The sequence below is a fragment of the Mustela nivalis genome (assembly GCF_964662115.1).
Source record: "Mustela nivalis genome assembly, chromosome: 11".
NCBI lineage: Eukaryota > Metazoa > Chordata > Mammalia > Carnivora > Mustelidae > Mustela > Mustela nivalis.
This window is the reverse complement of record NC_139030.1, coordinates 52,055,647-52,069,223: the sequence shown is the minus strand read 5'-3', so window position 1 is coordinate 52,069,223 and position 13,577 is coordinate 52,055,647. Positions and strand designations below refer to the sequence as shown.

The 13,577-nt window shown below is 33.6% G+C and overlaps 1 protein-coding gene across 1 annotated transcript in view; it reads right to left on the bottom strand.

The window, feature by feature from the left end:
• Positions 1–13,577, bottom strand: part of SCN7A (sodium voltage-gated channel alpha subunit 7) — an 84,526-nt gene that overhangs the window by 62,066 nt on the left and 8,883 nt on the right. The window contains exon 2 of the mRNA XM_082689889.1: positions 2,887–3,122. Coding sequence (XP_082546015.1) covers positions 2,887–3,108 — 222 coding nt within the window. The 5' untranslated portion in view covers positions 3,109–3,122. The remainder of the gene's footprint in view (positions 1–2,886; positions 3,123–13,577) is intronic.

Here is a 13,577-nt window from a genome sequence, read left to right as displayed (position 1 = left end):
CTAAAAGAGAAAGTTACATCATGTAAAACTAATATATTGGGATACAGAAGCATTAAATCCAAAACTAATGAAAGATCAGAAATATCCTAAAAATGAATTATACATGTACATGTATACATATGTATATGTGTGTATCTATAATATAATATAGAAATTAAAAAGTGTCAGGGCATCTGGGTGGCTCAGTGGGTTAAGCCTCTGCCTTCAGCTCAGGTCATGATCTCAGTGTACTGGGATTGAGCCCTGCATCGGGACTTCCCCCCGTCTCTGTGCCTGCCTCTTTGCCTATTTGTGATCCCTCTATCTCTCTCAAGTAAATAAATAAAATCTTAAAAAGAAAAAAGAAATTAAAATGTATCTACCTATGTATGTATGTGTGTATACATCATATATATACTTTTACCATATATACATATCCATTTGGAGAATTCATTTATGATGGTGTGAGTAAAAATATATTATACATGATATTATGCCCATTATAATATAACACTGTATCATATATAGTATACAATGTAATATGATACAATACAGTATACTAAATGATATATGTATAAGTATAATCTATTATATACTTAAGTATTATATTGTATATGAAATATAATTATATATTAGAGGTATCTATGGTGACTGTATACTGACATTTATATTTTTGTCTATATATATAAATATATTAGTGAAAACAATTATATATCCATTGATAATTTTTGAAAACATCTTCTAAATGGAAACCAACTGTGTTATGATTCTCACTAAAACACTTTTCCAATATACAGTCTGTGGACATTTTGGCATGTATTTTAGTTATTTTCCCTCTTTCCATTTCAAATGCAAAAATAAAATAAAAGTGTTCCCCAAAATCTGATTATTTAAAATGTGCTTTCTGTTATTTCCCTGAAGAATATCAATATTCTTACAAGAGGTAATATATATGTGGGGCACCAGTGTGGTGCAGTTGGTTAAGCATCTGACTCTTGATTTTGGTTCAGGGTTGGGAGATTGAGCCCAGGGTCAGGCTCTGCACTCAGCATGGAGTCTGCTTAAGACTCTCTCTGCTCCTTCCTTCCCCCACGCTCTTTCACTCTTCCTTACTCTCTGAAATAAAATAATAAATCTTAAAAAAAAAAAAAGAGGTAATATATGTGCAATCAACTAGCCCATGTTTTTGTGAAGAAATAAGTGATTCCAGACATAACAATTTTCCAGTTAATGTTTAAGTGCTGAAATTATTTAATTTTAGGACTATTTGTTGGTATACCACCCTTAACAGAAGAAACTGAATATAATTCACATTTTTAATACTTTGTATCATCATTAATATTAATACTTCTTATACAAACTAACCTTACAATTTTTGGCATGTTTCATTTTTCAGAATCCTTGGTTTTGTCTTCAATAACAAACTTAGATTTGCCTACCATATCTGTAAACACTACAAAGAACTCAGAACTCTGCTAGATTAGAGTTACTTTTAAGGTTATTATGCTAAGTCAACTATTAGGACTTAAACACAGCAAAAGTGAAAGCAGAGATAATTGAGATGACAACATACGTTTTCACTAAAATATTCTGAAGATTTTACAAGTGTTTTACAGCTAATGTTACATAATGCCCATGGAAGCTACAAGAGATACTGGAGTCTTTGTTAATAAATACATTTACAATGCCAATACTTTTCCATCATGCAAAATATTTGAAAGAGTTGTGTTTATGCAAAATCATCACTTTGTCTTCCGTCCAGAGACTTTGGTTCAATTCCATTTTGCCCATTTGGTAATATTACGAATATCAAATTACATTTGTCCACAACAGAGCTAATCTTCATATCTCCCAAGCTTATTCTTTTTTAGAATTATTTCAATTTTATAAGTAGCACCACCATTATTCCAGGTTAGAAATTTTTGGATTATTAGTCTGTCTTCAAATCCTGTTGTTTCTTCTCAGGTTTGTTACATTTTTCCCTCCTCCAAGACCCTTCTATAATCAGGTCTCTTGACTTCAGGTCTAGATTACTCTCTTTCTTATACCATCTTTCTGACCCTAGATTTTCTATGCAATAGTAATTTAGAAGTCTTAGATTAAACTTACTTAAACATTGCATTCATCACATCAATCCTTTGGCCATCACATTAAATCCATGTTGGCATCTTCACTTCCTCATTCTTTCATTTCTCACACTTGCAATAGGGGTTGAGTTCTATCACACCCTGTCTCTTCTCTGTTCCAACTAATATCAAGATCTTCCCTTTGCACTGTTAAAATGTGAAGTGTTCTCCAAGCTGTAATTCAAATTCTATTTTCTCAAGGAAGACTCTTCCAGCTTTGTCAACCCACACAGATCTCTGGTTTTACTAAGCATAATTATTCTTGTTTTCATCATTTTTGTGCTTGTTTTAGAATTGTTCAAATATTTAGTTTGCTCCTCAAGTCATTCTCAGGATAAGATAGGATGTGAATGTATGAATTAATAAAAATGGTAGATAAAATATAGGAATATAGGTTGGCTTATTTTCTCAACTACTGAATAAGCTCATTCAGTTGAACATTTAAAATTATTGTACATATTATAAAAATTTTATATTACAGTTCTTTTAACATCAGTAACCTTAAGCAGCCAGTCAACATACTCCCACAAAACAAGTCATTTATGTTAAGGCATCACAGTATAGCCTATTAAAAGTAGAGTAACTTCCAACAAACTAACCTAACAGGAAAGCCATCAGATTTGATAAAAATCCCAAATATTTGTGAAATTTCTTATCCATTTTTTTTTACTACTTAAAATAACTTTGATTTACTTTTCATTCTTTTTTAATCATATCTCAATTATACTTTTCGTACTTCTGAAATAAATAATGAAAATGTAGTCGGTTAATAAAGCCTTACATTTTTATTCTTATAGTATGGATCCACATCTTCCAAGGGCTCCAACACCATTCCTGGAGAGAGATTCCCATAAACAAATGGAAGCTCTTTTCCAACTTCCAAGTCAGTGTTTGGCTTTAAATCTCTTTGGTCCTCACTGTGCTTTTTAGCAATATGCTGTTTCATAAGTTCAAGAGATTCTCTGGTGAAGGGGACAAGGCCCTTTTGTTCTGGGGAAGTCATTTCCAATTTTGTACCTGCAAGAAATGTATTTTCTTTAGTTCTATATAAAATTTGGGTATATAAAGAAAAATTTTAAATTGCAAATGGTTAGGATATGATTGAAAGAGAGCAGCAAACTGAATATACACATTCAAAGAAAATTCCTGAATTTTGTAGATATGAGTTGTTAAACTAGATTTTATTATACTTGATATTATACTTATTTGTAAGTTCATTGAAATCTTCTTTTTCAGTTTCTTCCTCATAATAAAAGAGTTCTAAACTTCTAGAGATTTTTGGAGAACAAAACCCAATTATTTCTTTCTCAGCTGTATTTAACTGTTAACTAAACTTTTGTTCCTTAAACTCATTTTTCATTGGCAATGGGCCCCATTCTTCTGTAGCTCCTCTTATAGTTCTGATTATTTCCCTCACTCAGTACTTTCTCCCGAATTTTAACCGCTATCCTTTAAAATCTGCCTTTCCTTTTTGTTATATTCATGTTTTTCATGAATACATAGGCAAACACTGAATTTACCGTACATGGATATCTACCAAGTACATTTCCCGAAACACTCTCTTCCTCTCAATTATTTGTGTGGCAATCATACCAATAATGCAATTTTTAACAAATAAAAACAAAATTCATTGTTTTCCTGAATGACCAAAATTACTCTTTAACCTTTTAACCATAGTAAAAACAAACACACACAAATACACAAATTTAATACCTTGAAAATTATTTGTGAAATTTGTGTCATCAATTCCTCAGAACAAAATAATTTTCTTATAATTATTTTCAACTATGTATTTAAATACTATCCATTGTTTATATATCTATGTGAAGGTAGACATCTTTTAAAATTTTATTTATTTATTTGACAGACAGAGATCACAAGTAGACGGAGAGGCAGGCAAAGAGAGAGAGGAAGAAGCAGGCTCCCCGCTGAGCAGAGAGGCCGATGTGGGGCTCGATCCCAGGACCCTAAAAACATGACCTGAGCTGAAGGCAGAGGCTTTAACCCACTGAGCCACCCAGGTGCCCCAAGATAGACATCTTTATAATTCTATATCTGAATTGTGTTAGTAGTCCCTACAGGTTTCTCTCAGTTCTAAATCTTTGCCTATTTCAAGTCATCCTAAAAGCCACTGAAGTTAGTTTTTATTAAATATAATTTCATGCATCAATTTCCCATTCATGAACTTTGTTTTATTCTCTCACATAAAGGTATTTTTTTACTGATTTTCTCCATCCTATTTCCTGTTGAACACATCTCACATATCATACTTTATTGAGGGGAGTCAAAATGCTTTGAATTAGTACAATTTATAAATACAAGGTACAGATAACTGATGTTTGCTCTTACATATGAAATCTTCCTTTAAAATATTTAATGAGGTTTCAAAATTGTATTCCTTAGATGGAATTCCTTGAATACATATTAAATAGTTTCTTAACAACTCATGGTTATAGACTAGTATAAACAAAAATAGTCATGAACCTTGGAATTAAATAGACCTACATTCAAATCCTAAATTCTATTTTAATGTTCTCAATGGTCTCAGTAAAATTACTTAATGTTCTTGAACCTGTTAGTCATAAAATTAGGATTCCTTCTCATGTTAAAGAAGAATAAAGTATAATAATATAGTGAAAATGTCTAGTACAGTGATTAGCACACAATAGATGGAAATTAAATATGAATTTTCAATTATGCAAGATTTTATATCTTAGGATAATGGGCCAAATATAATAGAATAATATGAAATAGGAATACATATAAGGTTTTGAAATTTGAACCAAAACAACCCATCTATACAATGCAATAGGTATGTTTTTGCAGCAGAGAAAACTGCCAAGGGGTTTTACTTAATAATAATTGTAATATAAATCAATACTGGTTTTTTTCTGCCAAAAAACCCTAATAGAACTTCTGTCTGTTTAGAAGGAAGACAGAGGAGACAGCCTTTATTTTGCTTCATTCCATGACCACACCTGAGAAGCCTGTGTGTAAACTGAAGGGTCTTCATATGGGATCAGAATTTTGATTAACCTCAAATCACACCATCTATAGACCAGTTAAAAGAATGGAGGGAGTATATGTTAGTTGAAAGTAGAAAACATTTAAGTGGAACACTGTTGATTCCTAATATCTCAATGATTCTCACAATAGAATAGAAATTAAATTTAAGTATTTTTAATAAAAAGAAAAGATGAACTAGGAACACTGAGATGCAGCAGAATACATTTGGCTTAAAATAATAAAGTACTTTTTAATAGCTGTCAAGACATGGAACAGGTTGATTTGGACATTAATCCTTCCTTGTAAGTAGCAATATGAAAGCACACCCTCCTTGACAGTTGGGTATAATAATTTAAATGGGTCCAAATATTGATTGGTTGCAACCTTATAATTTTAGAACTTTCCAATCTTAAAATCTTTCGATTGAATTTTCACAGAGTACCACATGACCTAAAAGTCTGGGCTAACCATTAGCTAAACTGAACCTATGCAGCACTGAATTAACAAAACCAAAAGCATCTTTTTTCTTTTCAAATTACAATAAAGGTACATCTTACATCTTATATTTTTAGGATCCACTATAACAGCTAAAAAATATTATTAAGTTTATATATGTAAAGAATATTGTCCTTAAAAGTAGATACAAAGGGAGGTTCAAACTTACTGCAAAGATGCTGTTATTACTGCAAATATTTTTGAACACTTTCCATAGAAACCTCAAAGTTAAATTTGCAAGCCAGACTTTTTTTTAAGCTTATTTATTAAAATAATCTCTACACCCAATGTGGGGCTCGAACTCACGACCCCAAGATCAAGAGCCACATGCTCCACTAACTGAGCTAGTCAGGTGCCCCTCCAAGCCAGCCTTCTTATTACATTGTCCAAATATAATATTCTTTTCCTGTTACCACCTCCTAGTTAGCAAAATAATCTTTGATTTCTTAATATGTCACCTACTAGCTACAAGACCTTGATAATGTAGATTGTCATACTTCCCTCATATGTAAACTTTGGAATCCCTTATGTATCTCACAAGGTCATAAATATGAAACCAGACCATATACCGAAATCCTGGGCCAGAGTACTGACTTTGCCAGTTCTAATTCTCTCTCCCAATCCAGTCAGTTAACCCTGAAGTCATCTCCAGTAATGATTTTGATGCTGAATGAAACCACTCTGGGTTGTTGACTAGGTGAATGAATGGAGAGTGGGCATTCTCTTCTATGGTATGACAAAGAAAAGCAAGCATTATCAAATGGAACTGGCTTGCATCCGACTTTTAGATGGCTGAGTGCAGACTTTAAATTATTTATCATTACCTCATAATTCAGTGAAAGCATTTCTGTGGGGAATTTATAAAATATGGTCAGGCACTATGCTTTCCAGTGAATGAACTTAATATAATATGAAAGCCTGAAAAATATAGAAAGATTAATAGTTAATCTGTCTATTAGAATACCTTTCTAAAAATCTGTAGAGCTAAAGTACGCTTTTGGCAAAAATTGTATCAAAGTCACCTCAGACTCAGCTTCTAACAAGTTCCAGGTATACTGATAGTTTATATTGTTGATTCGAGTGCAAGCCCCAGTTCGCTTGGACATGAGTTGAAAGGAGCAGCCAGCAGCATCAGTGTGGGGAAAAGAGATGCATTCTTTTGAAAAATATTCTCCTTAAAACAAATTTCAAACATTCAAACATTTGAATCTAGGCCAGTATTTATCATAACAATAATGGCAATTTTAATTATAGTTACAATTACTGAGTGACTATCATTTGAGAGGCACTGAACTAGAGGTGTCTAATTCTATGATCTCATATTCTCACATATTATCCCTGTGAGGGAACAGGGATTGATGAGTTTCATGATATCTCCATCACTGTATAGCTAGTTAGGTGGTAAAGGGAGATGCTAACTCAGGTGTTTCTAAATATAAATTTAGGTATCTTTAAACTATACCACAAAAGTGTTTATAAACTATAAGTTTTCAGACAAGTGTAAACAATTGCTACCTTAGTATAGCTACCTTAGAGATATCCAAAAACCCTAGGTTTCAGTTTCACTGAATAACTGACAGGTTGATGTCATGCGGAATTGTCTGGAAATTTTCTTTGTTGTAAATGTTGTCAAACTCAAATATTTTGGAAGTTTTTGTAAAATTGAAGGTGAGCTAGCATAGTAGACATTAATTTGGAGGGGAGGAGGTGCTGCTGCTTAACATGATTTAGAAAATTTGTCATTGTATGAATCATGGTGGGAGTCCTCCCGCAAAAGAAGTGAAAAGGAAAGCTAATGTAGATAACGATTTTCCAGGGTCTCATGAGTCTAAGGAGTGACAACATGACCTTTCCAAGCAAACCAACTGCATCAGCTCAAGATTTCTAATTTTGATTTAATGACACAAAGTAAGAGAGGCAGTGGAGAATCCCTTTTTTTGGCAAGAGAGAAAGAAGCTTCAGCAGAAACTTTCAGCAGTTTTGGGAGCGATAGTAGCAACAGAGGCAGTAGCAGTGGCCAGTGCTATACTTTTGGTGATCTGAGCAGAGCTATTATGATGCTCACTGGACTGCTTCTGCCAGTTGTTGGCTGTGATCTTGACTATGACTTAGGACACTGCCTATGCCCCCTCCCCCTATTTTCTTTTGCAGATACCCAGATGGAAAATGCTCCCCCCCCCCATTATTTTCACAATTCAGGTGAGCATTTTCTCTGTTAGTTATTTTTTTTTAAAGATTTTATTTATTTATTTGACAGAGAGAGATCACAAGTAGGCAGAGAGGCAGGCAGAGAGAGAGAGGAGGAAGCAGGCTCCCTGCTGAGCAGAGAGCCCGATGCGGGACTTGATCCCAGGACCCTGAGATCATGACCTGAGCCGAAGGCAGCGGCTTAACCCACTGAACCACCCAGGCGCCCTCTGTTAGTCATTTTAAATAAATTTAGAAATTATTTTCCCTAAAGTTTTTGGAGCATGAAAGAGTGTGCAAATGAATCTGGTTTTTTTAACAAGCATTTTGAAGTTCAATCATTCTCTGCTTTCTAGTTAATGATGATTGTGTGGGTTTTATATAGTTATGTTTTTTCTTTTTGTCCTGTATTATTTATGGAGTATATTTGTGGAGGTTCAGAATTGGGCAGTGCCCATTATCCTTGTTCCATATACTCCTTTTTAAAAATGTTTTAAAATTATTTTTAACACCTTAATTTTATTTTTTTCAGTGTTCCAAGATTCATAATAACAACAACAACAAAAAAAAACCAAAACCTTAGATGTTTGGTGATTTAAATGAAAAATAAATTTAAAAAAACGAAACATCCAAGTTATAAAAAGAAAACTTAAATGAACATATTTATAATAATTTAAAAAGGAAGTCCTAATTTAATGAAGCAAACTACTGGCTAGCATTTGAGGAAATAAGCACTCCAATAAACTTTTTTTTTTTTTTGGTAGTGTTAATAATACAACTTTTCTGGAAGGAGATCTAGAACTAATTATCTAAATTAAAATGTATATACTTTATCCCAGCAATTTGAGTAACAGAAATTGAGTAATAGAAATTTACTTCATTGGGTGATATCTGGGTGGCTCAGCCAGTTAAGCACCTGCCTTTAGCTCAGGCCATGATCCCCAGGTCCTGGGGTCAGTCTCGCATCAGCCTCCTTCCTCAGCAGGGAGTCTGCTTCTCCCTTTGCCTGTTGCTCCCCCCTTCTTGTGCTCTCCCTCTAACAAATAAATAAATAAATAAACAAACGAATAAATAAATAAATAAATAAATAAAGCGGTTCTCTAGAGAGAACTCTAGAGAATGTATTTTGAAAAAGAAGAGAATGTATTTTAAAAAAGAATGTATTTAAAAAAAGAAAATTACCTCATTGGTATACCTCAAACGAATTTCTATTCATGAGACTGCTCAGAATAGTATTTTGATAGCTAAGAATAAAGCAGTCATGATATGATATCAGGTGCGTCTACTAAAATATGTTCATACACACACGCACACACACACATCTGGATCATATGATTGACTGCTATACCATATAAAGTGTATGGAATATGGAAGAAGTATCAGTTTAGATTAGGAAAAGATGAGGTAATGTTTTGTATTTTGGGGGTTTGAGGTGTATCTGAACTATCCAAAATCAAAACGCCTGGGTGGCTCAGTTGGTTAAGCAGCTGCCTTCGGCTCAGGTCATGATCCCAGCATCCTGGGATCGAGTCCCATATCAGGCTCCTTGCTTGGTGGGGGCCTGCTTCTCCCTCTGCCTCTGCCTGCCAGTCTGTCTGCCTGTGCTTGCTCTCACTTCTCTCTCTATGAGAAATAAATAAATAAAATCTTTAAAAATAAAATTCAGATATTAATTAGGAATTTGGATCTGGAGCTTAATAAAGATAATTAGACCATATATGTATGTGTATATTATTAGACTATATATGTATGTGTATACTATTTTATATACATACATAAATATATGTGTATATATTAATATACATATATATACCAATATGGTTATATAGTTTTATAGATATATAAAGAGTTGAAATTTATATATCAAAAAATTATGTGTCCTTGCAAATGTAAAATTTTTTATAGAATTTCTTTATATCTTTATAGAATGATATTAAGGACAGTCCATTGAAAAGCACCTACCTATCATTTAACATTTATGATTTCAAAAAGTTTATAAAGCAAGTGATTTATGTATCACTACTAATAAGTGTTTTACTGTTTTAAATCACATGGATAAAAAATAAATCACAAAACAATTACATGGATAAAAAATAAGAGATATCATTCAAAATACTGAAAGCACTTAAAGAAAAGTGGCATATGTTAGGAAACAATAATAAGATGATTACTGGCTTCTCATCACAAAAATACAGAAACCAGAAGACTGTGTAATAATGTCTTTAAAGTGTTGGAAGAAAAAAAAGGTAAATCTAGAATTCCACATAAAGCAAAAGTATCTTCCAAGAAAAAACACAAAGATATTTTTAGATGTTTTAGCTGGAAATTTAGAGTTTCAAGAAGAAATGAAGAGTAAGAGATTTGGTAAATATGTGGAAAAACATAAAAAATATAAAGTATAATTACCCAAAAAAAGGAGACAGCTCAGTTGTCCATGAAGAAAACAGACAGAAAAATAAAAACTGTGGACTCTTATATAATAGAACACAATCCCAGCAATAAAAACAAATGAAGTAATGATAGACAAACATTACACTGAGTGAAAGAAGACTTCCAGCAAGTATTACAAACTATACGATCCACTTTATATGAAGTGTTAGAACAGACAAACTAATCTCTAGGTGTGGAACAGGAATTGAGTAGGAGGGATGATACAACTTTCTAGGGTGAAAATGATGTTCAACAGCCTATTAGGACTTCAGAGCACAAGGCTATACATGTTGGTGAACACTGGCCAAACGATACACTTCAAGTTTGTACATTTAACTTTTTTTTACCTTTAAAAAGCCCATAAACAGAGTGGCTCAGTCAGTTAAGCGTCCGACTTTTGATTTCAGCTCAGGTCGTGGTTTCAGCCCTGTACTGGGCTCTGCGCTGAACATGAAGCCTGCTTAAAATTCTTAGTTGCCCCCTGCTCCCCAAATAAATAAATAAAAATGAGAAAATAAAAAAGTCTATAAACAAATACTGAATTCTACTTAAATATATGAATTATATTTAGTGTTTATTGTGAGGTCTGATGGTGTTTGCAACTTATTTTGAAAAGCAATATGGAAATATAAAGAGTGGACAGATGGTTTGAGTAGTGCATAGATAGATAAATGATAAGTTAAATATTATAAAATGATAATTGAAGACTCTAGGTTCTGAGTGTATGGGTGTTCATTACACAGGTCTGAAAATTTTTCTGTAAGTTTAAAATATTAATAAAAATTTAATAAAAATTTGGAAAAATGTTTGGTTCTAGAGCTAGATTATCTGGATTCAAACCTGGGCTTTAACACTTTCTAATTATGACCTTAAGCAAAATACTTAACCTCTCCATTCCTCAGTTTCCTCAAACATAAACATGAATAGGAAGTGGGAATAAGAAAGGGAATGTGAGCATTGAAAGAGTTAATAAATATAAAGCACCTAGAACAGTGTCTGCTGGTTACTACACAATAAATACTAGCTTTTACTATTGAATCCTTTAAAGCATGGTATTTTTATGGTTAACCACCTTTTTAATTGAAATTATTGTATTATTTCATGGAATTTATAAAAAGAATAGGCAGAATGTTATTTAATTTCTCTTTTTTTAAAGATTTAATTATTTTAGCAGGTGTGGCAGAATCTCAAGTAGACTCTGCACTGAGCACGGAGCTTGATGCAGATGCATCCATGACGCATCCAGAGGTATCTCATGACTCTGAGATCATGACCTGAGCTAAAACCAAGAGTCAGCTGCTTAACTGACTGCTACCCAGGTGTCCCTTATTTAATTTCTTACTGATAAATCAAAGTAATAATATTCAATTATAGTAACTGCAATACTATGACATCCTTTTTTTCTTTAAGATTTTTATTTGTTTGACATAGAGACAGCAAGAGAGGGAACACAAGCAGAGGGAGAGGGAAAAGCAGGCTCCTCACTGAGCAGGGAGTCCAATGACCCAAGGCTGGATCCCAGCACCAAAGGTAGACAGTTAATAACTGAGCCACCCAGGCACCCTGAGGAATACTGAGCAATACTGTGACATCCTTAAATAATTTTTAAAACTCAAAGAGTTCTGCTTCTTACATTTTCTTCTGCTTTACTTATTTATATCTCTTTTATCATCAGGCTTCTATATTTTATTCCTTCTGCTACAAGTTACTTGCTTCTATCTGCTTCTTCTTCTAATAATTGCCTCCAGCAATCTTGGCAGTCCAAGATTTCCAATGGGGGGAAAATCAACCAAACTTTAAAGTTCTGGCTCTTCTAAAACTTCTCCCTCTTCCTTATCCTAAGTGTTGTTTTCTTATCCTAAGATATAGCTAGAAGGATTGAGATTGATGAAGGTTGACTCTTGGATAAATAAGGCAGAACACACGTCCCTTAAGATTCCTAGATGCCACTAAGCTTTAGAAGAAGCTGATGGTGTTTCTTTTTATTATAAGAATAATCTAAAGTATGTCACAGTTATTACCCAGTGACTTAATGTCTTAATGGTATAACTATTTCTATGTAGGTAGACTGACTGGAAGGCAGCTGGCTGGAGAGACTTAACATAACATAAATAGCCATCTAGTCCAGTAAGCATACAAGCTCCAGTCTCCAAAACTGGTTCAGGCTTCATTCCATTTACTGTATAATTCATATTTCTGGATTCTTTGTGTATCTCCATCTTTTCACTCCAGTTAGTGACCACTTTGTTTAATGCCAACTATTTTTCTTGGCCCTGGAATTGTTTACTCTTTCTTGACTTAAATGACTTTTGATTTTATGGCTCTGATCTTTACATTCTCTGTAATTATGTTCTGCCCAGAGTTCAAGGCTCCTCAATATGTGTGTCTGATTCTTTTTAGCCAAGGCTCCTCAATATGTGTGTTTGATCTAGTACTGACCCACTTTGGATCTTAGTTCTGGGCTTTTGGTGGCTTCAGATTTTGTTACCTTTTATCCCTCCTTAGTTCCCTTGTCCTAACCCCTCTCAGACCCCTTGGAGCAGATTATTGGAATAGGTTACATTGCAGAAAGAACTATTATTTTTAAATTTTTTAAGTTTTTAAATTTTTTATTTTATTTTTAAATTTTTATTATGACCTTATAATATAATATATAAAATATTATATAATATAATGTACATGATATATAGTTATAATTTTATTATGAATTTTTAAATTATTTTTATTTTTTATTATAAAAATCACATTTTTATTATAGTTCTATAGTTTAACATTTTAATTATAGATATATTTGAAAATTGAGCTTCAATTTTTCTTTAAAAAACTGTTCTCACTGTAAGGGCCTACTTAGCCAGAGCAGGCCATTTTGTTGTTTATGTAGTAAACTTAGATTGACCCTGCCCCGCCCCCACAGAGGAATTTACTTAGAAACAAGTCTGGGAAACCAGTAAAATATGACTGACCAGCCAGCCCCTGATAACAGAGCCCATATACCAGGAGTGTCAGGTCAGAGGGAGGTAACAGGGCCCAGAATACAAGGATGAGTCAAGCCAGGTGGAGACATCCAATCAGGAAAGCACCTCCCTAACCACCCAAGAATGTGGACCCTGCCTTTTAGGCGCCAATTCTGACCAGAGTGAGAGGCTAGTTCAAATAGCTACTATAGGGTGAATTGTAATTCAGTTGGCCACCTGTGTGTGGCCAGGCTCAACCACATGCCCTTTACTCTATAAAAGTTAGTCTGTGAGGCTGGGAGGGGCGGCCTCTTTGCAAGAGACGGGCCTGGCCGGTCAGTCTGATTCTCGATGCTTGGTGTGAAATAAAGCTTTGCTTGACCTTCACTTTGTATCAGTC